At 45.9% G+C, this 24,274-nt stretch overlaps 1 protein-coding gene across 1 annotated transcript; it reads right to left on the bottom strand.

The window, feature by feature from the left end:
• Positions 1-419: 419 nt before the first annotated feature.
• On the bottom strand, positions 420-4,454 carry LOC127334297 (probable metal-nicotianamine transporter YSL6). Its single transcript, XM_051360715.2, has 7 exons — positions 3,958-4,454; positions 3,352-3,524; positions 3,142-3,239; positions 2,531-2,668; positions 2,110-2,299; positions 1,585-1,717; positions 420-1,502 (listed from the first exon to the last, which is right to left on the bottom strand). The coding sequence occupies exons 1-7, from the start codon at positions 4,310-4,312 to the stop codon at positions 559-561; spliced, it is 2,031 nt and encodes a 676-aa protein (XP_051216675.1). The 5' UTR covers positions 4,313-4,454; the 3' UTR covers positions 420-558.
• Positions 4,455-24,274: the final 19,820 nt, after the last annotated feature.

Genomic DNA, 24,274 nt, shown 5'->3' with positions numbered 1-24,274 from the left:
CTAGCTTCTTCTTTTATAGCTATGTGCATCTGTATTTCCATCAGGCTATTGCATTGTTACAAAGACCATTACATTGTTACAAAGGCTAGATGTAATTGTTATCTTCGCAATATTAATATAGTGCCTTTATCAAAAAGACATATCATAGTATCGGAGCATTGGACTTTTGAACTTTACATAATTAATTAAAAACATAGAACTTGGTGTAAGAAATGTTTGACACACCGCAAGAAAAGAAATTGTCAAAAAAAAAAAGGTTTGAGTGATGAAAATTTTCTTCAAAATCGGTCGTAAAGAGATACTTGTCAAGTGATTTTCTGTCACAAAGGACTAAACGAGCCATCCATGTTGGCCTATCACAAAACAAATCAGAGATCAGGATGCCAACTGCAGCATAAGGAGCACTCAAACGCAAGAAAGCAGAGAAGAATAAGATATATTGACAGAATGGAAAGAGCTGCTGCTGTTTTGCCGCAGTGTAATTTACAATTGTGTAAAATATGTACACAGCGAAATGCTTTTCTACTTGTGCGCCCCAGTAAAAAGAACAATCTCGCTTTATATTAAGCCGTATGCAACGGATGGCTTGAAGTACATGCACATCGGTGGGTCGACCCTCATGATGGATAATATCGCAGAAGGGACACTCCAGATCCCGTCACCACAGATCAAACCAGAAGCAACTGCGCCTGCAAAGTCCTCAGACTCCTTGCGGTTCACCCTCTCCCAGACGAACAAGATGACCGTCCCGACAAACATGTCGATTGCAAAATATGCTCCGATGTAGAAGGGAACAGCCATGGCCATCGGGAGCGGGATGAATTTGGACACACTTTTTGGAGTGACATCCCTCAGGAGGTTGATTGCTATGGCTGCAAAAAAGAAGAACGTGCAGATTGCAAGGCAGTGCTGGGGCAGTGCTGAGAATCCCTCGACGCCCAGGATTGACATCTCACGGAAGATGACTGCATATGGAGCTTTGAACATGCCATCAGGATTGCCAATGTCAAAGGCCGTCCAGTAAAGCCAGAATGTGAGAGGGGCGATTACGCAACCAAGGGCAGTTCCAATTAACTGTGACACAAACATGGACCTTGGTGAAGAGAGGGTAAGGTAACCAGTCTTGAAGTCCTGCATGAGATCAGCAGCTGTGGATACGATGGACATCATAACACCGCAAGCTGCTAAGCCAGCGATCACACCGCCATGCTGGCCAACCCATGAGGCGAAAATGAAAAGGCCAATCTTGCCATATGTGGATGCAAGGTTCCAGTCTGTTAGGCCAGTGCCATACGAGTTGCAGAAGGCGAGTAGGGGAGCAACAACATAGGCAGAGAGGACAAGGTACCACTTGAGTTGTGGGAACAGCATTGGTACAGTGGCAGTTGATATTGCTGCAAGGCCCACATAACCAGATCCTGCCAACCAGGGAGGGATACTGTCTTTGACAAATACATCATTCAGAAGTTTTTCCTCGGATGATACTTTAGAACTTCCATCATCTGCAATAACAGAATGGAAACAAAATGAGATGCATGATTTAAGATATACTGGTAGATAAACACCATATAACAAGAACATTACCATCCTGAACCCTGACAAGAGGAAGTCTTCCTTGCTTTGCTCGTGCATTTATTATTTCCTTGATAGTAGCATAAATGATCTTGATGAGGTTATAGATACCATCACCGAGTATGACAGATACAGATATGAAAACCTGGAAGGCAGGGTAAGAGATAACTTAGTTTTTGTTAAGCATAAAATTGTAAATTGTCAAGAATTATAAAGTATTGAACAAACCAGATGTGGTTCACTAACGAAAGTAACACAAATTCTAACAATTATAATCTTGAACTCAGTTAATTTTCCCAATCACAATGTCCACTTATGAAATAGTGTGTTATTAGTATTACTCCATGATGATTTCACATATAATTTGCTAACTTATACGGGAGAAGTGGAGAGGAACCAATCAAACATTGTTTAATCAACCATTATTATTCATGATATAGTTATAGATATATTAAAAAAAGATCATAGGTGGATTGTCAGTCACTCTGAAAGTTATTTCACGCCAGGAACAAAAAAAAAAATCTCCAATCACCATACCTTGTATCCATAGAGTCCTTTGAAATCGTTGCTTCCAAGGTCAGCTGGATACCACTCCCCAGCTTTCGTGGTTATGTATGGCCACAGAAAACCCCAAGATATAATGGCTCCAAGAAGTGTAGAACAGTTAACAATGTGTGGGCATATAAGACCACATCCAATATAGGTTGGACTGAAGTCAAAATAAAACCTACATAATGGAACAGGTAAAACTTTGGTGAGCGCATATACGATGGTCCATTTTGAAGGATATAAGTAGTTTCATATGACAATACAAGTTATAGCAGTCAGAAGACAGACATGGTCAAAGCAGGTTAGAGCCCTAAGGGGACAACGAAAGTTTCTTTCAGCCCTCAACTAAATATATGTTCTGCCTCTTGAACATTGAATGAAGAACAAAAACCAATCAAAGAAAACTTACGTGTTCTTAAATGCTGCAAGCCCCAGAGAAGGGAAATTATCGAAGCCACAAGAATCCCCAACACCACTGAAGAACCACTTAAACAAGTTCCAGATAAAACTAATGCTTAAATACTTCCCAAGACAGCTAACTTGTTTCCTGGAACAATAAAACATAAATTAGTACCATAAAAACACAAGAAACTTAGAAAATCGCTCAGAAGGACCTATATGCTGCATGACTACTGTACAAACAGAGAAACTGGTATTTTTTCCTTCAGATTCACACTGCTGCCATAATTAAACATTTCATTGCAGCATCCCTAGTCTCAATCCAATAGAACCAAACCGTCCTAAATATATCAATAAAACCTTATGATCGGCAGTTTCTCTCGGAGCATTACAATGAAATTACCTAGCACACACTCATTTCCTAGGTACAGTTCAGCCGAAATATGCTATCATATCCCCTAAATACTCGATAGATGAAAGATATATAATGGGCTGAGGTACTTGCAACTTCACCAGACTAGCGTGGCAACAATTGATGTTCTACGCAAAGAAATATTGTTGATATTCTTTAGAAAAACTATGAGTATAAATTAAGGAGAAGCACTGATCCCCGTTTCTTACTCTGCAAGCTCAGCTCCAGTAGTAGTGTGGAAGCTATTGATCAACATAGCGGTAGCAGTTCCACTGGGATAGGTGAGCTTGTAATCAATAACCATCACCTAGAAAACACAAAAAACATGCCTTAGTTTACTAAGTTGATCCAAAAAAAAACAAAAAAATGTAATCAGATAAACATAACAAATGCGTGGTTCCAGGATATAAGTGAGTTACCTTGCGCAGCGCAACAAGACTAAACAGACCAAGGAAGCTAACAACAAACATGAAGCCGATCATCCAACTGAGTGAAGGATTCTTAACATCCTCCGCCCTGTTACCAGGATAATCAGTCCCGATAAGCTCATAAGTTTTCTGATCCATTGCAAGCATATAGGATCCGAAGCCACCTGCATCAACAGAAACCCATTAGGTAACAATGTGTGAGCTCGATGGGAAGGGGGGAACTACCATCAGCAACCCTGCCACTCCCAATGCATGCCAAAATCAGAAGTTGGTGATGCTAAATTTAGAAGTAACGGCATGAAGGTATGTATCCCCGCACAGTAACCATATGTTCAAGGGTTCATTCTATCAACAACTTCCTTAATAGTATAGTACTACCCAAAGTTGTGAAACAAAATAAACCCAAATGTTTCTGAAACCCCTAGCATTGTTGGGCCAAAATCTAACACATGGAACGCACTTAATAAAATAAATAAACGAGCAACACAGTTCCACACGTCAAACCAAAACGTAAGCCTGAATCGCACGCCAGAATCGCATCTTCTCCACCTAAACAAGCAACCTAATTAAGCAGAGGAGGGGACGGAGGGGGCATACCGCTGAAGGCGAGGCCGTAGCAGGCGACGACGCAGGTCTGGATGACGGTGTTCTCCTGCTTGGTGAATGGCTTGGAGACGATGCCGAACCTGGCGAGCGCCGCCGTCCAGGTGCGCACGAGGAAGTATCCGAGCAGCCCCGCGGCGACGTTGAGGGAGGGGATGATCCCCACCGTGAGGTTGAGCTTGTGCGTGATGAGGCAGAATAGCACCCCGAGGATGGCGCTCACCACTATCCCGCGCACCGTCAGCTGCTCCCGCCACGGCGGCACCACCTCCTCCCCCGCCGGCGCGTCGCCGCTGCCGCCGGCGAGGAGGGGCCCGGTCAGCTCCGCCGCTTCCGCCTCGGATCCCATCTTCCCGTAGTGGAGGGGACGACTCTCTCGGGTGGGTGTTATTGATTCGTCGGAGAGTTGGTTGGTTCCGTGTGGGAGAGGAGGAGGGTAGAGACGACGGCGTCGAGGAGGTTGGGAGTGATGAGAGGAGGAGGCAGCGAGCGAGTTGTACCCCTATTTAAAACCAAATCCTGTTTGCCGCTCAAGTGTGGTTTTCGTTAAAGATACTACTACTACTACAGTACTACTCCATATGACGTGCGGGATACTGACTCTGTGATGTAGCTGTTTCAATTCGCGATAGAGAATCTCTCGTAGTAGTAGTAGTAGTAGATACGTTTCTACAATTTGACCAAATATATAGCAAAACGTATCAACATATATAATTGCATATTTAATACATTTCAAGATAATTCTGATGGTACTGATTATATATTTTAGATATTAATTTTTTTCCTATACTTGTAGTTAAACTTTGTAAAATTTGATTTTGACAAAACCTAGAACGTAGGATGATTGTGAATGCCCTTTCTAAGCTACACAGACAGCAAGGTGGCCTAATTGTGCTACGGTGGCAGCTCCTCTGTTTGCCAGCTCCAGTGGTATTTGGTTTATGCTAGGTGAGGAGTTGAAAACCTTCCGCCCCAACCCTCCGCCTCCAACCCTAACCCTCCGCCCCCAACCCTTCGCCGCCGCCGCTGGTAGCGCCGCCGGGGCAAAGTCCCTCGGGGCGTGGCGGCGGCGGGGGCCCTTCCTCGTCGCCGCGTGGAGATCGGCGGCCGGATCCCCACCTCCTCGATGCTTGGCGGAGCAGACACGCGTGGGATGGGCGGCGGCGGCGGCGGACCGGTCGGCGCGGGTGGGATGGGCGGCGACGCGGTCTCCCTCTTCTCGTCGGCTTCCCGCAGCACTCCGGCAAGGGTTGGTGGTGGGCGGCGGCCAGACCCTCGGTCTGCGCCATGCCATCCACCCCCGCCTCTCGTTGGTGCGTGGAGGCGATCTCGGGCATCTTCCGCGACACGAGGGCGCCCGGGGCAGCAGCCTTGGGTTTGACGGAGGAGGTGGCCTCTTCTTCGCCGGAGAGGGTCGGCCTGCGGTTGGTGGTGGTGGATTTTTGATCTATCATCGCCATCCGGCGGTGAGATGGAGGTGCATGGAAGCCGGCGATGGTGTCGCCGGTGGTGGGTTGGGTTGGCCAGCCTGGGATGGTCGCCGACGTGGGGGTCCGGCCTGAATAAAGGCGGCGGTCCTAGGGCCTCTCTTGCGTGAAGAGGAGGACCTACCGGAGGCCTGGACTCGTGATCTGGCCGGAGGGTTGAGTTCCGGAAGGCTCCGCCGGCAAATGTAACAGTGCTTTGCCTGGAGTTTGCTGGATCGGAGGTATTCGGTCGTGCGCACCCATGCGTTTATTCCGACCGTTTGGTTCTGGAGGGAGCGGCGCGAAGCTCTTTTTCTGTGTTGACATCAAGTGACTATGGATCCATGATGAAAGTCGGACGAAGAGAATTTCATGAAGGCCGGAGGGGAGGACTAGCTAAGGGAGGTTCAAGTCTCCGCGCTGTTGAGGGGCTTGCTTGGTGTCCGGGCTTCACAGCAGCGGTATGAAAGTGGGGGCGACAACACATGTGAAGCGCAGAGTCCTACCTTTCAGGGTGAAAACCCAAGGTCTGGCCTTAACTGGTTGTGCCTGGCAGTGACCTTGGTGGAGGCATTGTTTTGAGAGTGGGGACTATCTTCAGGGTGAAAACCTAAGATCTTTGATCGGGCGACGACGGTGTGGAGCACTGTTCCCTTCTTGGAGGCGTCGTTTTCTGGAGAGTCTGCAATTCAGGTGTTGTCATGGTGGTGGATGTATTGCTGTTGTTAGGTCCGTGATACTGTAGCGGGACTTTTGCTTCTTAGTTTTCTTTTCCTTTTTTTGGCTGTATGCATCCGTAGTGCCATTAGGGTGGTGCGTTGCTGCAGAGGCTGGGTGTAATTGGTATCTCTCGATATTAATATGTTCCTTTTATCGAAAAAGGATGATTGTGAACGGAGGTAGTACTACTCTCTCTCCTACTACCTTCATCATTGAGACTTATATTTTTTTTGAAAAGTCAAACAAAGTACAGTTTAATCAAATTTTTAGAAAAATCTCTATAAATATGATATTTTATAGATACCATATGAAAATATATTTCATCATATATCTAATGATATTAAATTTGTATTTTACATGTTAATGATTTTTGGTAAAACTTAGCCAAACTTAACATAATTTGACTTTCTAAAAAAATTTAAGCCTTAAGCTTTAGGATGGAGGTAGTATTAAACTTGTTTGCGATTTGTCTAAATTTGGATATATCTCTACATTAAACAGAATCTGGATATATTTAATTTTTAACAAATCTCAAACAAATTTAGTAAGATGGAACGAATGCATATGATACTAGTCTATAATATTAACTTTATAATGCATAGTATCACTAGGTAAGATATGGGAGGGATAGTTCACCGAAACCATAACCATAAAGTACTACTCCCTCCGGTCCTAAAAAAGTGTCCGAGGCCACAGTTTAATTACGTTTTATAATTGGCCCCTTTGAGATTAATAAAATTGATTGGCTGCATGTGAGTACATGGTCCCCACACTATGGAAACGAACTGCACACCCGCATGTGCCCCGTCCGTGGCAGTCAGCCTCCAGCACGCTTTGTATTCAGCAGGGATTGCGGGTTGACAAGATAGAAAAGGTAAGGGTGTGCTTGTAAAACTGCATACCAGACACTTTTTTGGGATCAGAGGGAGTAGTAGATAGCAAAAGCGGAGCCACGATACTTCAAGAGTGCCTTCAAACGTGGCGGCACCGTTGAGATTCACTCGATGTCGGAAGGGACGTTGATGTATTGATGCTATGTGCCACACCGTCATCCTCCCCTTGTGCTTCGCGCTATGTTGGAACCCCCTCGCTAGCTGGTCGCGGTTCAACTCTAACAATGTCACGGAGCCACTTCGCATCACTAGACTTGGTTTCCAACGACTCCCTCTTCACTGCGCCACCAACCTCGCTTCGGTTGGTTCCATGTCATTGTCGATGTTGTCGTGTCGGAGGTTAGCAGCTTCTCGATGTGCTATGGTGGGAGTGCTTGCGCGTGGCGACTGCCGAGCTCTCCGCCTCAATTTCTTTGCTCAAGAACCTCTTCCAAATTAACACAATGATCATGAATAAATCCGGAGGGATTTGGTGATCAGGGGATACGGGATACGTGAGCATCTGGTTATCACTGTTGGATTTGGATCACCACCGTTGGATTATGCTACTCACTAACGTCCACTCACTAACGGCCACTACCTCGCCAGCCTCCACCTCCACCTCGCCGGCCTCCATCTCGCGAGGTCGCGTCAGTGTTTTCCTGGCCAAGCGTGTCGTCGTGCACCTTTCCCACGTCTCTCCGCCCTTCCACTCGACGCGCTGGACCGCATCGATGCGTGTACAATGCTAACGTCGTTAGAAACGTGTCGAGCAGAAAAGGGGTGCTCACGTATCCCCCTAATTCTTCATCCGAAATCTGGAGAGATCGACATGACTACATGAGAAAGGGGAAATTGCTAACAAATATCACTTGAGCTGACTGTATTGAATTGATAATACAAAGCTCGTATAATTTAGCATATGATACATACAAATAAGAGGAGATAAATAAGACATAATAAAACTTCAGATTTTAAAGAAAATCAACCATAATATCGCATTCTGCTTTTTGTACTGAATACTCAATCATCCGACTTGGGCACGTAACTTCTGTTATGTTTATTGAATATTTATCCTATACGCTAATTTCTAATACATCTAGTTGATTTTTAGAAGGGACTCAAAGGTGATTGGAGAATTTGCTAAAATTAAAGAACAACGAAAAATGCCTATCCAATTCTCAGCAGTCGTCAGTCAACACTACAACAGTAAGTAACGATGCCATATCAGTTAATTGCATAAGCAACTTGATATACTGCAGATAATCCATACTTTGATTGCTTAAATTTGTCGCTACCATCAAACAACAAACAAGAAGGAAACTCAGCAATTCATGTATGATTTTTTTCCACAATGTTTCCTGTATGTTGGAAAAGCCATGCATATGAACATTAGGAAACTTAATCCAATTTCTTACCGCCTTAGTAGAGACGCCATACTGTAAGTACCAAATAGCTGTGGCTCAACATCCTAACCTAGTAGGCTCCGTTGCAGCAGATTGATTCAACATTTGTAGAGAAACTGGAAGATAGTGGAAAGGGAAGGGAAAAGAGAGGGATGGGAAGAGGGCATGGGGAAAAGCATAGAGGTGGGTACCTTTTTTGCTGAGATGTCATCCATGACATGGGTGGAGAGGTGATGGGTATTGGAGATCCAACCCTAGAGAGAGAGGAAAATGAGCCATGGGGCTCTGACCTCGGATCCGGCCTGTTAGAATTGTAATTAGACTCCACTCCTTACCTGTCATGTATCACATATCTGCATACGTTTGTAATTGTATGATCACGTCCATATATAGTAGAGATCGTGCGGGTTGTGAACCCACGCACAAAACCCTAAACCCTCTTTTCAATCTTGGTATCAGAGCCGCAGCCGCCGCGAGTCTCCTCCGCCACCGCTACAAGATCCGATCCATCGTCGTCGCCGCGAGTTCTCTCCGCCGCCGCCGCGATGACGTCCTCCCTCCAGCTCTCCACTGCTGTCGGGGCCATTGCCTCGTCTTCGTTCGCCTCTACCCCGACCGCGGTTCGGTTGGAGGGTGGGAACTTCAACCTCTGGAAGGACATCCTCCTTCCCAATCTCGCTAGCGGTCTTCATCGCCACCTCGACGCAGCTATCACGGCGCCAGAGAAGACCATTACCACGAGGGAGGGTGACAAGTCCATGACGACGGCTAACCCCGAGTATGAGCGCTGATGGACTCAGGACCAGCGCATCCTCGGCTCCATGGAGCCCGACATCGCCAACCAGCTCATCGGGCGCACAACCACCACTTCGGTCTGGAAAAGTGTCCACGGCCTGTACGGCGCGTAGAATCGCGCCAATGTTCGCCACATCCGTTGCCAATTGGTGTCAACACGCAAGGAAGATCTCTCCGCCGCCGCCTACATGCATAAGATGAAGGCGTTAGCCAATGCCATGGCAGCAGCCGGTGTCCCCATCACCGATGACGAGCTCGTCGACTACATCGTCATCGGGCTCGGATCCACCTACAACTCCGTCACCACCCCGATCACCCTCGGAAACAGCACCGAGGCGATGTCCTGCGCGACCTTCTACTCGAACGTGCTCTCCTTCGAGTCTCTCCAAGCATAGTAGGCACACGCCAAGGGGTGGACTTTCTCGGTCAATGCGGTCACGCGCCCTAACCCCGCCTATCAAGGCGGTGAATCCTCCAACCTCCCCCCACTGCAATGATGGCCAGCAGGGGCAGCCCAGCAATAGCGGGGGCGGGAACAGCGGCTAAGGCCACAATGACGGTGGTCGCAATGATGGTGGCGGCTACGGTCGCAATGATGGTGGCGGCTACGCTCGCAATGACGACCGCAATGGTGGCGGCTGGAACAACGGCCGCAACAACAGCAACCGCAATTGCGGTGGGAACGGCGGGCAGCACCGCTGGCGGCCACGTTGTTAGATCTGCGGTAACTGGGGGCATGTCGCTAAGGACTGCCACAACCGCTTCGACAACACATATCAGCCTCCGCAGCAGCGCGGAGGCAACGCTGCCACGGCAAACAACAACAACAACTCCTGGATCATGGATTCGGGGACTACCGACCACCTGACCAACGAGCTCGCCCACCTTCAGGCCTACAAGCGCTAAGGTGGAGTCCTGCTTCTCGGTAGGAGTCATGGCGGCCTGTACCCCGTCCCCTTTGGAAGAGCTTCATCATCATCTCATGTGTTGGCCGGTGCTACCTCTCAACGGTGGCATCAACGTCTTGGCCATCCATCCAATAATGTAGTTCAAAACATTGTTAGAACCAATGAGCTTTCTTGTTCCCCATCAGATAATAATTCTTTAGTGTGTGATGCTTGTCAACGTGCTAAAAGTCATCAATTACCATATTCGTTGTCTTCTCGTGTTTCTACTGTACCTCTTGAATTGATTCACTCTGATGTTTGGGGGCAGCCAACGTCTCCTGGGGGTATAAGGATTATGTTAGCTTTGTTGATGATTATTCTCGTTTTTGTTGGATCTATCTCCGTAAACACAAATCTGATGTGGAACAAGTATTTTCTTCATTTCAGACTCATGTTGAGCGTCTTATGAACGCCAAGATTGGGGTGGGGAATACCATTGTTTGCATCGGTAGTTTGAGCGCACCTGCATAGTTCATCGTGTCTAGTGCCCCCATACTTCACAACAGACCGGGATCGCTGAGCATAAACATCGACATTTGGTTGAGACAGGTCTTACACTTCTTGCACACTCGCAACTACCCTGCGTTTTTGGGATGAGGCTTTTCTTACGGCATGTTATCTCATTAACCGTATGCCTACCCCGTCATCAATAAGGAGACACCCCTTTTTCGACTCATGAATATTCAGCCCAACTACTCCTTCCTTCGCATCTTTGGGTGCGCCTGTTGGCCTAGCCTTCGTAAATATAACTCTCACAAATTAGAATTTCGTTCTAAGATGTGTGTTTTTCTAGGGTATAGCCCTATGCATAAAGGCTACAAGTGTTTAGATCGATCCACGGGGCGGATTTATATTTCCCATGATGTTATCTTTGAAGTCCGTGTTTCCGTTTGCTACCCCGGTGCATCGGTGGATGTTACTACTCTTGAGCAGGCTATTCGTTTTCCCTCCGATGAACCACTTACTAGTGAGCCCGTGCAAAATTACGACCTATCGTACCTGTCTACTGATCCACATGTGCAAGGTGTTGGTGTTCCCTCGCAGGTGTCCGGCGCTCTCCCTGGACGCGCCCCGGATCAGGCGATCGACGTGCTTCCAATCGACGTGCATGGGGATGCCATGCATGCGCCGTCCCCTAGCGCCGCAACCGAGTTGCGGCGGCGTTCAGCCGGTCTGCCTCCTCCTACGATGGCCCATGGGCTGCAGGTGATGCCCCCGTCCGGTCAGCCCACGTCGCCTTCTGCCGCACTGTCGGCCGCGACGTCTTCGGCTGACCCTTCTGGTGCTACTGCACCACAGCATGCGATGATAACCCGACATCACGATCAGACTCAACGGGAGAAGATGTACACTGATGGTACGATTCGGTATGACCCTCGCCAACGTGCATTCTTTGCTGCCCCATCTTCTCATCGAGAGGCGCTTCTCGAGCCGGCGTGGCATTCAGCTATGGCCGATGAGTTCTCTGCGCTGAGGAAAACGGGCACGTGGACCTTGGTTCCGCGGCCACCTGGCGTCAATATAGTCGGCAGCAAGTGGATTTTCAAGACGAAGCATCGTCCAGATGGGTCTATTAACAAGCATAAGGCGAGGTTGGTAGCTCGTGGTTTCACTCAACAGCACGGAATTGATTATGGAGACACGTTTAGTCCGGTTGTGAAGCCGGCCACGGTCCATCTCGTTCTGTTTCTCGCAGTATCTCGCGGCTGGATGCTTCGACAGGTTGATGTCAGCAATGCTTTATTGCATGGGTTCTTGGCTGGAACTGTTTATGTGCGGCAACCCCCCGGTTTTGAGGACGCTCGGTATCATTCTCATGTTTGCAAACTCCAGCGGTCGATCTATGGTCTAAAGCAATCTCCACGTGCGTGGTATGCATGGTTGAGTCAGCTTCTATACCGGCTTGGGTTTGTCTCTTCCAAAGCTGACACATCGCTCTTCATCTACTCGCATCGAGATGTGCAGATTTTTATGTTGGTATATGTGGATGTTATTGTCATTGCTTGGTCTACGCCGGATGCTGTGGATGTTCTGGTTCGTTCACTCGCTGCTACTTTTCCTATTAAGGACTTGGGCCGGCTGGAGTATTTCCTTGGATTGGAAGCCACTTACAATTCAGGGGGATGATATTGACTCAGAAGAAGTATGCTCTTGACCTTCTGCATCCAATAAACATGGAGAATTGTAATCTTGCCACCACTTCTCTTGCGGTGTCAGAGACCTTGTCTAGGAACTCTGGTACTTTGCTGAATTCTGATGATTCTCACAGGTATCGCAGTGCTGTCAGAGGACTGCAATATCTAACACTCACTCGGTCTGATATCTCTTTAGCGATGAACAAGGTTTGCCAGTTTTTGTCACAGCCGACTGATGTTCATTGGGAGTCTATTAAACAGATTTTGCGCTATGTCAAAGGGACATTGACGAATGGCTTGCCTATCCACAAGTCATCTTCGGCAGTCATCGGTATCTTTACTCACGCCGATTGTGCGGTTGTGTGGATGACCGGCGTTCCACCAGCGGGTTTACAGTTTTCGTTGGCGCAAACCTTATTTCATGGAGTTCTAAGAAGCAACCAACGGTCTCGAGATCTAGTACAGAGGCAGAGTATAAAGTGTTGGCTAATGGCGCTGCTGAAGCTATATGGGTATATTATCTTCTCAGAGAGCTTGGCGTGACTCGGCAGCGTACCCCCATATTATGGTGTGATAATCTTGGGGCAACATACCTGACGGCGAATCCAGTCTTTCATGCTCGAACAAAGCACATTGAGATAGACTTCCATTTTGTGTGAGAACGATAACAGCCTGCGACTTGGATGTCAGGTTCATCTCCACACGTGATCAACTGGCTGATGTACTTACTAAACTAGCCACCCGACATATGATAGATAGATTTAAGTCCAATCTCAATCTTGTTGTAACGGTTTAGATTGATGGGAGTGTTAGAATTGTAATTAGACTCCACTCATTACCTGTTATGTATCACGTATACAACCTGTATACGTTTGTAATTGTATGATCACGTCTATATATAGTGGAGATCGTGCGGGGCTGTGAACCCACGCACAAAACCCTAAACCCTCATTTCAATCTCGGCCATCCATCACCTTGATCTCTTCCACGACACAGAATCGTGGCCACTCAATCCATCTCCGCCGTCACCATTGATGTGCTTGTCTAGCTTGCAAAGAACTATAGAAGTCAGGGCAACCAATGTGGAAGAAGTCGCGAAAGAATCACATGAGTCGTCTGAGGGAAAGACAGGTTGAGAACAACCCCTGCTGAGCGAACCGACTAAAGCCGAGTCCCCACTCAACCGATAATGCAATGACAGCGACTGCCCAGTCAACCAAAAACGATCGATCTGACCAGCATGTAACCACGAACGCAACCACCACAGCAGGTGGGGCCTGCGACAACGACATGCCGATCGCTCCCAGGGGCTCCCAGCCCTGGGAGCTTAGAGCTCTTAGGAGATAGGCAAGTAGTGCTGGTACGTATATGAATTTGGCCAGAGATGTAGGCCAACTCAGAACCTGAAGTATATATATGGTAGTCAAATTATGGTGGTCAGATTGTAGTCGGTTTTGTTTTGGAGTCCTCTTCATGTACAAGTCTTGCCGGCATGCATGTAACGCAAAGTTCGCGCCTATGTAAAGGCATTGGCCGATTGAAGAACGTCCCCGGCAATCGATCTACTCAATACTCCCTCCATCCCAACATGTAAAGCATTTAAAGATTGGTCAAAAGTCAAACCTTGCTAACTTTAACTAAATATTTATAAAAAATATTTACATCTATAATATAATGGACACATTAAGAAAATATACTTTATGGTGAATGTATTGATATTAATTTATTATTGTAAATGTTCATATTTTTATGTATAAATTTGGTCAAATTTAAAAATATTGACTTTTTGACTAATTTTTAGGCGCCTTACATTTTAGGACTGAGGGAGTACAATTTACAATCTATCTTATTTTCTTTTATGCTTGTTTCTTTTTTATTGCATCTGCTGAACCATAGCAGCCCTATGGTTCGGTAATCTTTGTTGTTTTGTCCTAAAAACGGTCGGTATTCCTCCACGAAATCAAAGGATCTTTGTTACTTTGCTTGAAAAGCAATCGTTCGTCGTTACGAAAGTACGACGGTTATCCTGGTGTTGCGCGATAATTTTGCGTACCAACAATACGTGTAGACATACAAATAAAACTTTTAATTTGCTCAACAAATTATATTACGGTACTCCAAAGAGACCCATCACCCATGCATCTAAACAAAAACACGAACAAAAGTACTTGCAATCCTCAAACTCGCGCAATCCTCGAACTCGACGCAAGGACTCATCACACATGCATTACTTGAGAGGCGCTGGTGGAGCTCTTCTCGTCGAGCGGCGAGTCAGCCTCGGAACAGTCCTTGACGCGCTGATGCTCTTGACGGGACGAGCCGACCGGCGGCAGGAGTTCCGCGGTTGCTTCCTTCGGAAAGCTCCTCGGCGCCTTGTCGCGCAGGTCTTGTCCTGGGAAGCGGAGGATGTCGGCCATTGCCATGGAATCAAAGAGACGCATATCAGCTCAAAAAAAAAAAAAGAGACGCATATTGAAGAACGACATCGTGGAAAGATCGGCGCTTGGGACGCCTTTGTTTCCTGCACGATGTCAATGGGTACGTTCCCGATCGAACCTGCTGTCATATATAGTCGGCATATAGGAATCCGAACTAGAAAGGGAGAACCGACAATAGAGCCAAACATGATCCGGGTCTGATTTGAACTCCAAATTCGAAACATCACAAAGGCGGTTCCAACAGAGGCCAGGCCCAGGCGAGCGACGAAACAAAGGCGAACGATGTTTCGGAGTTTCGGATGGAAGGATACGTGATGGGACACAGTCCATGACATGTCCGTTTATGGCAACTCGTTTCTATGGCAACTCTTTGTACCCTGACGGTCGGTCTTTCTATGTTATATTGGGATCCAAATCCATATACTAAAAAGAGACTAACTTCTGATAAACGGAGCGAGGCTCGTCGTCGGTAGGCTTGGGCCGAAGCGTAGCGGAATCTGAAGTTAGCACATACGTCGTGTCCTGTAGAGACGCCTGTGAAGGGAGCTGCCCCGCGGTACGGATCATTACATCTTGTAAGCCGCCGGCTAGGGTTTTTCATATTACTCCCTCCGTTCTTTTCTATAGTGCCTATAGATTTTTGGCATTTGTTTCAGAATATAAGGTTTTAGCTTAGCTTTTTTTCAATTACCCCCTCCCTGTTCAGCCCCCAAATCGTTCAGCTCCCAAATTTGTTATGGTAAGTTAGGAAGATATGGATTTTCCAAATTTTACGTTGATCTCAAATGGTTCAGCTATGGGTCTTGTGTAAAAAATACTCTTGCGCTAATTTCCGTGCCAAAAAACTATAGACACTATAGAATGAAACAGAGGGAGTATAAGATAACCCACGACGTTTGTAAGTGCTTCCCGATATAGTGAAGTTTTGCTGGCTGGTGCCCGTGGTTTTTTCCTTTTTGTGTTGGAAGGGGTTTTTCACGTTAAATCTTGTATCTCCGCAGCATTTTCTTTTATTGTTTTTCGTTATTTGTTTATCGCTTTTATAACATTCTGTATAAGAGCTCAATCAAAATATATCAGCGCAAACTAGTACTATACCAAAACAAAGTATGTTTAATTTAGTATTTTGAGGAAGATGACCATTCAACATGTTCTTACAATCAGAAATAAGAGCTCCACAGACACTGACTGCGTGGCACCCTATGCAACATGTTCTTAGAGCATCTCCACAAAGGGCGCCCATAGCGGTCCCGATAGCTTTTTAGGGACCGGTAGATAAAATGGGCTCACATCAGCGCGCCCTAAAAAGCTTCGATGCGTTTTCGAGTCCAATAGATACGCCGGCAACCCCGTGCCGGCCCCTTCGCAAAGGGCACGAATCGGGCGCACCGCCGCCTCGCGGCACATTCGAAATCGCGCGTGGGCTTCGCTTGGCAGCGAGAGGAGGCGGGGTCGCATTGAAAACGACGCAGAAATGTTGGTCGTCGGCGTTAATGGTCTCCCGTGCGGAAACCGAGGCGGCGACAAGAAAGGCCGGCCACGCGTCCAGATAGCTCCCCTACGCGCCTTCAATGCACGGCCACCGCCCTTAAACCCACCCCACCGACACGGTGTTCTTCCCCCCGCCACCACTCTCCTCTCCTCTCCACCACTCTCCTCTCCTTGCCACCGCCGACGCTCACCTCTCTAGGAAAATGCCGTGGTAGTTGGTGACGATGTACTTGATGCTAGGACGGAACGGCCGGATAACGCAGCCATAGCCTGTGGCCCTGCCGCGGCCAGACCCGAGTCGGACTTCAACTCTGATGACTGCGCCGACTCCCGGATCGACTCGTGGGAGATGGCGCGGTGGGGCGTGGAGCAGCATGTCCACGGTGACCTGGAGCAGGCGGCGATCCTGGCCTCCTACAACGCGCAACGTTTCTCGAGGCTCGATGGCGAAGAGCTTGAGTATATCAACAACGCCAATTACGAACACGCCGTCGAGATCTCGCGCCAGTAGGCGGCCATGGAGGAGGCGAGTCGTCTCCTCATGGCGGCCGAGCTGCAGAAGCTGCTTGAGCTGGACGCTCAGCGCGAAGATGAGGTGGCCGCCCGCGAGAAAGCGAGGCTTGCCCAGAACGAGGAGTCTCGCCGATGGCTGGCATCGCTGAGGGGGCAGCGCCACCGGCAAGCTCCACTGTCGCCGGCGGCCATGCTCCACGGCCAGATGCGCGAAGCAAGGGCAGAGATGTGGGCACGGACACAGGCGGCAAAGGGGAAGAACGACGACAAGGCAGGCCCATCGCAGGCCCCAACCAATGGCTAGTAGATTAGGGTTCGAAGTTTAAGTTTTATTAAGTTTTTGAGTCACTTTTGTATACAACTAGTCAATATTCGTATGAATTTTTTTTTAATATTATTTACATATGAATTTTTATTGGGAGCTGTCGTATGGACGCGCCGGTGTGAGAACAAAATCCTCAAATATAGAATGCGGTGCCGACGCCCCCGCCGGTGTTTATTTGGAAGGCGCGGTGGAGATACTCTTACAGCTCATGGGCACACGGTTTCTTCTCTTCCAATTTTGTCTGCAATAATGTCGTTTCTCACGTGCCAAGCATCGCCACAGGGTAAGCATGACTAGCAGTCAATTTGGTTCAGAATACATGAGAATCGTCCTCCTTTTAGCAGATCCCACGGCTGTTCCAATCTTTGTCCAAAAGCCTTTGATTTGGTACATTGAACAATCCAGGATAGCCAGTTTTTTGAGCGATACTACATTTCTCCAAGGTGCGCCTCCATTTATCTCTTCTTGTCGCAATGCACACAACCAAATTATTAGAAAGGAGAAATGAAGAACGTTACCAAAAAAAACATGTCGTAGGGACCTACCAGTAAAGCAGAAACCACTCTCAGGGCAACAAATATGCTACAAAGGAAGATTCTCCAAAAGCCGCGCATTTGGGATCCAGCTACTGATGCGAAAAGTGTCTTTGGCTCATGGGCACTAGTGCTCCTGCTGTTTAAAAAAGTCGAAAATCATACATATTTGTTTTAAAAAAATCTGAAAATAAATCTAGACATAATAAATGACGTAATCTACAACCATGTAAATTTTTAATATGAAATTCTTTATATTGTAGACTATATAAAAAAGACAAAATCTGTTGAAATTTGGAGATTTGAAATATGCATACCTAGATTCACAAATTTCTTATTTTTGTGTAGCCTAAAAAAATTGTATTTGAAATTAAAATTTTGCATGTTTATGGGACAATTCATTGGCTACACCATGCTTTTTTTCTAATTTTTTAAAACACATAAATATGATTTTTATTTTTTCTAAAATAGCAGGAGCATTGGTACCCAGGAGCACCAAATCTCTGTCCGTACTGATGCCGGATCATAGGTTTTCACCACAAACAGGGCACGTTCATTGATTTTCAGAGACAATCGGAAAAATAAAGCCACTCTGATTTAGCTATGTGATCTTGCCCCAGGGAGATACAAAATTATATGATACGCCAGATGTTTGAGCTCGAAATAATATCCATCACCAATGATTACAGTATCACTAAGTCGGTGAAATATAAGAAAGAAACTGAAGGACCACGGTAGCCGGAAAGTGTCTTTGACACAAGGGTACCAGTGCTCCCCTCATTTTAAAATTTTAAATTTTTAAAAATCCCACATTTCTAAGTCCTAAAAAATTATGATGTTAAATATATACGGGTGGGGTGTATGCAAAAAAATTCCCTTTACAAAATACTTTGTATTTTGAACAATATACAAAAGACAAATTTCTAACAGTTAATGATAGTAAAATAGTATTATAATAGTGTATCCTTTTGTTAGAAATTTGTTTTTTTGTATTTCCCAAAATTTAAAGTATTTTTTGCATACACTTCTTATGAACATATCTATCTACATATTTAACGTCATAATTTTTGAAAACATAAAAAAATTAGGATTTTAAAATTTTCAAAAAACTGAAAGTGGAGGTGTAAGGGTATTTTACCCTTATTCATTATTTTGGTAACAATGACACCGTTGTTAGAGTATTTGGTCTAATACATGTCTATGAGATTATTCCAAGGTATTAGTCAAATAGGCATAATGGTGTATCAATGGAACAAGAAGGTAAAGGGAGACCCCCACTTCGACAAAAATGAAGAAGGGCTACTTAGCACCTGGCGGTCAAAGGCCCGGTCATACCGGCTGTGGCACCGGCTAGCCCGGCGCCGACCGGCCCCTGGACCGGTGCACAGCGGCACAATCCAGGGGACATTTTCCCTTCGCCCGGCGGTCAGACCGGGCTGTGGATCGAACGTCCCGGCGCGGACCGGCTCCTGCTCCGGTGGTACCCGGAGGATATGTACTGCACGACAAATCCCGCCCCAGTCACGGCCTGACGCCATGTCCGGTCAGGACCGAATGGTCCATCCTGTGGCCCGGTTGGACCGGCCCCATGCCCGGTTGACCGGGTTTCTCGAAGAAATGCTGAGGTGGACAAGTTGCAACGGCCAGATTTCAAGTGACACTATAAATACCCATTCTCCTACCTCTGAACTGTTAGGCACGACATTACAAACTGTTCTTGAGCTCTCTCTCTCTCTCTCTCTTACTCCATTGATAGAAACACGAAAAGCCTCAGATCTCCCTCCTCCTCCACCCAAACTCGAATCCCTCCCGGGAAAAGATAGAGGATGCCCTGATCTATAGTTCCACTGAGCCAAATCTTGTTCCCCTTATATTCATCGAGATACTTGCTCTCTAGGGTTCGTTGGAAACCCTATGGGCAAAAGAAGTCCGGAAGCATCCGGGTTGTGGATTTGCTCCTGACAAGATTGTGAAGGTTTGGAGGCTACCTCAAAGTCTACCACAAGTGAGTGAGCTATTCCTTCGTGGGATAGGCTCCGGAGAATATGGTGAGCCTCCGTGGCGTCGGGGAATCCTTCGTGGGATCTCCACCCCTCCAAACGTGACGTACCTTTTTGCAAAGGAAGGGAACACGGGAATAAACCCTCGTCTCTGCGTGCTATCAGTTTCCCCTAACCAAACTCTTTACTTGTGCTATATTTGCCTGTGAGAGCCTTCGTGCTCGAGTTACTTGTATCATCATATAGGGTGCCTCACCTAGTTTGCATTAGGCTCACCTTTATATTTATCAAAGCCTAATATTGCAAAGAAAGAATTAAAATTCACCCCCTATAGGTTTACCATCTCTGAACTTTCAATAAGAATGAGAGCCTGGACTCTTTTTAATGGCTCCACAGCCTTAAGAGTGAGATGGATAAACTATTCGAGGGTCTGGATGAAGATTCTAACCTTTCAGTTAAGGATATGAAATCCAGATTCTTAGCATATGAGGCTAAGAAAAAGAAGAAGGAGGATGAAGTGCAAAGCCAAATGGCACAAATGAGTGCCATGCTTAAGAACCTGACTAGTGGGACTTTTAGTGGGACTTCGGTTCCTCCGGAAGGTTACCATGAAGTCAATCATGACTATCCCAAAAACACTTCACCCATGCCTCATATAAACCATAGTGGGAATGTTCCCCATTTTGATGGAACTCACTTTTCTTTTTGGAAATCCTCTATGGAGTCTCATATTCGCAGCTACAGTGTAGAGTTGTGGGAGATCATCGTGAATGGCTACCGGAAGCCACAAGATCCCATGAAGCTAACCTCCACTGAGTTCTACAACCGCCAACTCAATGCCTCTGCATATGACAAGATCAGAGGTGGCATCAACCGCAATCTCCTTGATCAAGTCAATGGGATTGACTCCACTAAAGAGCTTTGGGATCGGATTGTAGTACTCCAAGAGGGAACCAATATGATCCAAGCACCTCTCTATGAGTCAGCAAATACATAGGCAACTATGTTCATGATTAGAGAAGGAGAATCCTTGGCCAATGCCTATGGAAGGCTTGGTGCTCTTAGAGTGAAGGTGAAGGGCCTTGGATGTGAAAAATACAATGATGGTTTTGAAATGAATGAAGAATTCATAAAGTCCAAGGTCATTGCCATGATTGCTGTCAAAAAAAAGGACACCAACCTTGCACTCAACTTGCAAATCCTTACCAAGCAAGCTGATCTGAACGCAGATGATCTAGTTTCCTATGTGGCAGCCAATGACAACATGGCCAAGACAGGAGAAAGGCTCATGGCGATGAACCGTGTCGATGAATCCTCACACAACCTTGCTTTGAAGGCTAGAGCTGACCAAGAAAGAGAAGAAGTATATGAGATCGAAGAAGATGAAGAGATGACTTCAACTAGTGACACTGCAACAGATTTTGCCTTCTTTGCCAAGAAGTACAAGAAGAAGTTCCCGATTTCCTTCATTGAGAAGAAGAAGAGAACGTGCTACAACTGTGATGAAGATTGTCAATTTGCAAATGAGTGCCCTTATGAAAAAAGGGTAGACAAGCCGAAGTTTGTCAAAGGGGTCAAGCCAAGATTGAAGCCAAACCCAATCAATGAACGATACAAGAAGAACAAGGGGAGAGCCTTTGTTGGGGCTGAGTACACTTCCGATGAAGAGGAAGAAGATGAGGAGAAGGAGGCCGGAGTGGCTGGTTTGGCTTTCTCCAAACCCGGGTCACTCTTCACATATGACTACTCCAAGGATTACTCAACAGAAACCTCAACTCCGAATGATATTGATTCTTCTTTCATGGCAAGAACAACTCGTGATGATGACTCTGATGACTCTCCCTCCTCTATGATCATCGGCTCTTGTCTAATAGCAAGGGTAACAAAGGTAATGGAATCCCCACCTTCTCTATCTAGTGTTCTTGATGATTGATACGTCTCCAACGTATCTATAATTTCTGATGTTCCATGCTTGTTTTATGATAATACCTACATGTTTTGCTCGCACTTTATGATGATTTTATGCGTTTTCCGGAACTAACCTATTGACGAGATGTCGAAGTGCCAGTTGCTGTTTTCTGCTGTTTTTGGTTTCAGAAATCCTACAAAGGAAATATTTTCGGAATCGGATGAAATCAACGCCCAGAACCTTATTTTTTTCCGGAAGCTTCCAGAGAGTCAGAAAGGGACCAGAGGGGAGCCCTGGGGGCCCCACACATGGTGGCGGCGCAGCCCAGGGGGGGCGCGCCCCCCCTACTGTGAGAGGGCCCAGTGGCCCCTCCGACTTCGCCTCTTCGCCTATTTAAGCCTCCCTGACCTAAAACATCGAGACGGATTGACGAAACACCAGAAAACCTTCCAGAGCCACCGCCATCGCGAAACTCCAATTCGGGGGACAGAAGTCTCTGTTCCGGCACCCTGCCGGGACGGGGAATTGCCCCCGAAAGACATCTCCACCGCCATCTTCACCGCCATCGCTGTCTCCATGATGAGGAGGGAGTAATTCTCCCCCGAGGCTGAGGGCTCTACCGTAGCTATGTGGTTCATCTCTCTCTTTGTGATCTAGTTGAATATCATCTATGTGTTACTCTGGTGATGTTATTAAAGTAGTCTATTCCTCCTCCATGATGTAATGTTGACAGTGTGTGCATCATGAAGTACTTGGTGTAGGTTATGATTGTGATCTCTTGTAGATTATGAAGTTAACTATTACTATGATAGTATTGATGTGATCTATTCCCCCTTTCATAGTTGATGTTGACAGTGTGCATGCTATGTTAGTACTCGGTATAGTTGCGTTGGTCTATCATGCACTCTAAGGTTACTTAAATATGAACATCGAATGTTGTGGAGCTTGTTAACTCCGGCATTGAGGTGCTCTTGTAGCCCTACACAATTAATGGTGTTTGTCATCCAACAAGAGAGTGTAGAGTGGTTTTATTATGTGATCAATGTTGAGAGTGTCCACTAGTGAAAGTAGGATCCCTAGGCCTTGTTTCCACACATCGAATCTCCGTTTATTTACTGTTTTGTTGCATGTTTACTCGCTGCCATATTTATTTCAGATTGCTATTACCACTCATATACATCCATACTACTTGTATTTCACTATCTCTTAGACGAACTAGTGCACCTATACATCTGACAAGTGTATTAGGTGTGTTGGGGACACAAGAGACTTCTTGTATCGTGATTGCAGGGTTGCTTGAGAGGGATATCTTTGACCTCTTCCTCCCTGAGTTCGATAAACCTTGGGTGATTCACTTAAGGGAAACTTGCTGCTGTTCTACAAACCTCTACTCTTGGAGGCCCAACACTGTCTACAGGAAAAGAAGTGTGAGTAGACATCAAGCTATTTTCTGGCGCCGTTGCCGGGGAGGTAAGGTAAAAGGTATTCACATCCTCCGACTACTAAGCTATTTCCTAGCACTGTTGCCGGTGTGCGAGTGCTCGAAGCTATTTCCTTTAGATCCTGCAATTGCATCTTTTTGTTTCTTGTTTTTATTTCACTAGTTAGGCGTAATGGAAAACAACAATGAGCTTTTTAATCTATTTCCTGAGTTAATACATGAATTGTGTGATGCGAAAATTAAAAAACCTATGGAACCTTATTTGCATGCTAGTAGCAATGGTATTAGTATGAACGCAATTACTGCTAATGCTATAAAAAAAAGTCTAAGCTTGGGGAAGCTAGTTATATAAAAATAATCTTTTTTGCTCCTCAGCTTTGGAAGAAATATTTTGCCCTGATAATGCTTTGTCTTCAATATGTGGTGATTCGAATGATGCTTGTGATATTTTAAATCCACCTGTTGAAAGTATTCCATATAAAATACCTATGAAAATTATTGAACGTGTTATGGATAACCGCTATGAAGGGGATGGAACTGTCCATCCTGGAGATCATTTACTGTTTTTGCATGAATTATGCGGGTTATTCAAGTGTGCAAGTATCTCTATGGATGAAGTTAGGAAGAAACTATTCTCTATATCGCTGTCTGGTAAAGCGGCGCATTGGTATAAATTGCTGAAGAATGGGGATTCTCTTGATTGGGAGGATATTGTTCCTCTATTTTACTCTAAATTCTATCCTCCAAGTGAAATTCACAAAGATCGGAACCGCATATATAATTTATGGCCTCATGATGGAGAGAGTATTGCCCAAGCATGGGGGAGATTGAAGTCTTTAATGCTCAAATGCCCCATTCATGAGCTTCCTGGTAATATCATCATTGATAATTTCTATGCAAGACTTTCTTTTCAAGATAAAACCTTGTTGGATACTACTTGTTCTGGATCATTCACGCGCAGTAAAGAAGAGTTAAAAAGGGACCTTCTTGATCGGATTCAGGAGAACGCCGAAGGATGGGAGAACGACAAAGGTAGAGAGTCAGGTATAAATTATGATTATGAATGCATTGAAACTTTTATGGATACTGATAAATTTCGAAATATGAGTGCTACTTATGGTCTTGACTCTCAAGTTGTTGAAAATCTTTATAAAGCTTTTGCCTCTCATTTTGAATTGCCTAGGAAGAATTTTGATAAGTATCATGAACCTTTTAAAGACACTTGCATGGAAAATGAAATTGTTGTTAATGATTGCAATAAACATGCCCAAACTTCTGAAAATTCTATTTCTTATAAGCATGTTAATTTTTGTGGAATGC

This window comes from Lolium perenne, chromosome 2 (assembly GCF_019359855.2).
Source record: "Lolium perenne isolate Kyuss_39 chromosome 2, Kyuss_2.0, whole genome shotgun sequence".
In the NCBI taxonomy this organism is placed as follows: Eukaryota; Viridiplantae; Streptophyta; class Magnoliopsida; order Poales; family Poaceae; genus Lolium; species Lolium perenne.
The sequence above is the reverse complement of the archived record's forward strand: the minus strand, read 5'-3'. Positions and strand labels throughout refer to the sequence as shown.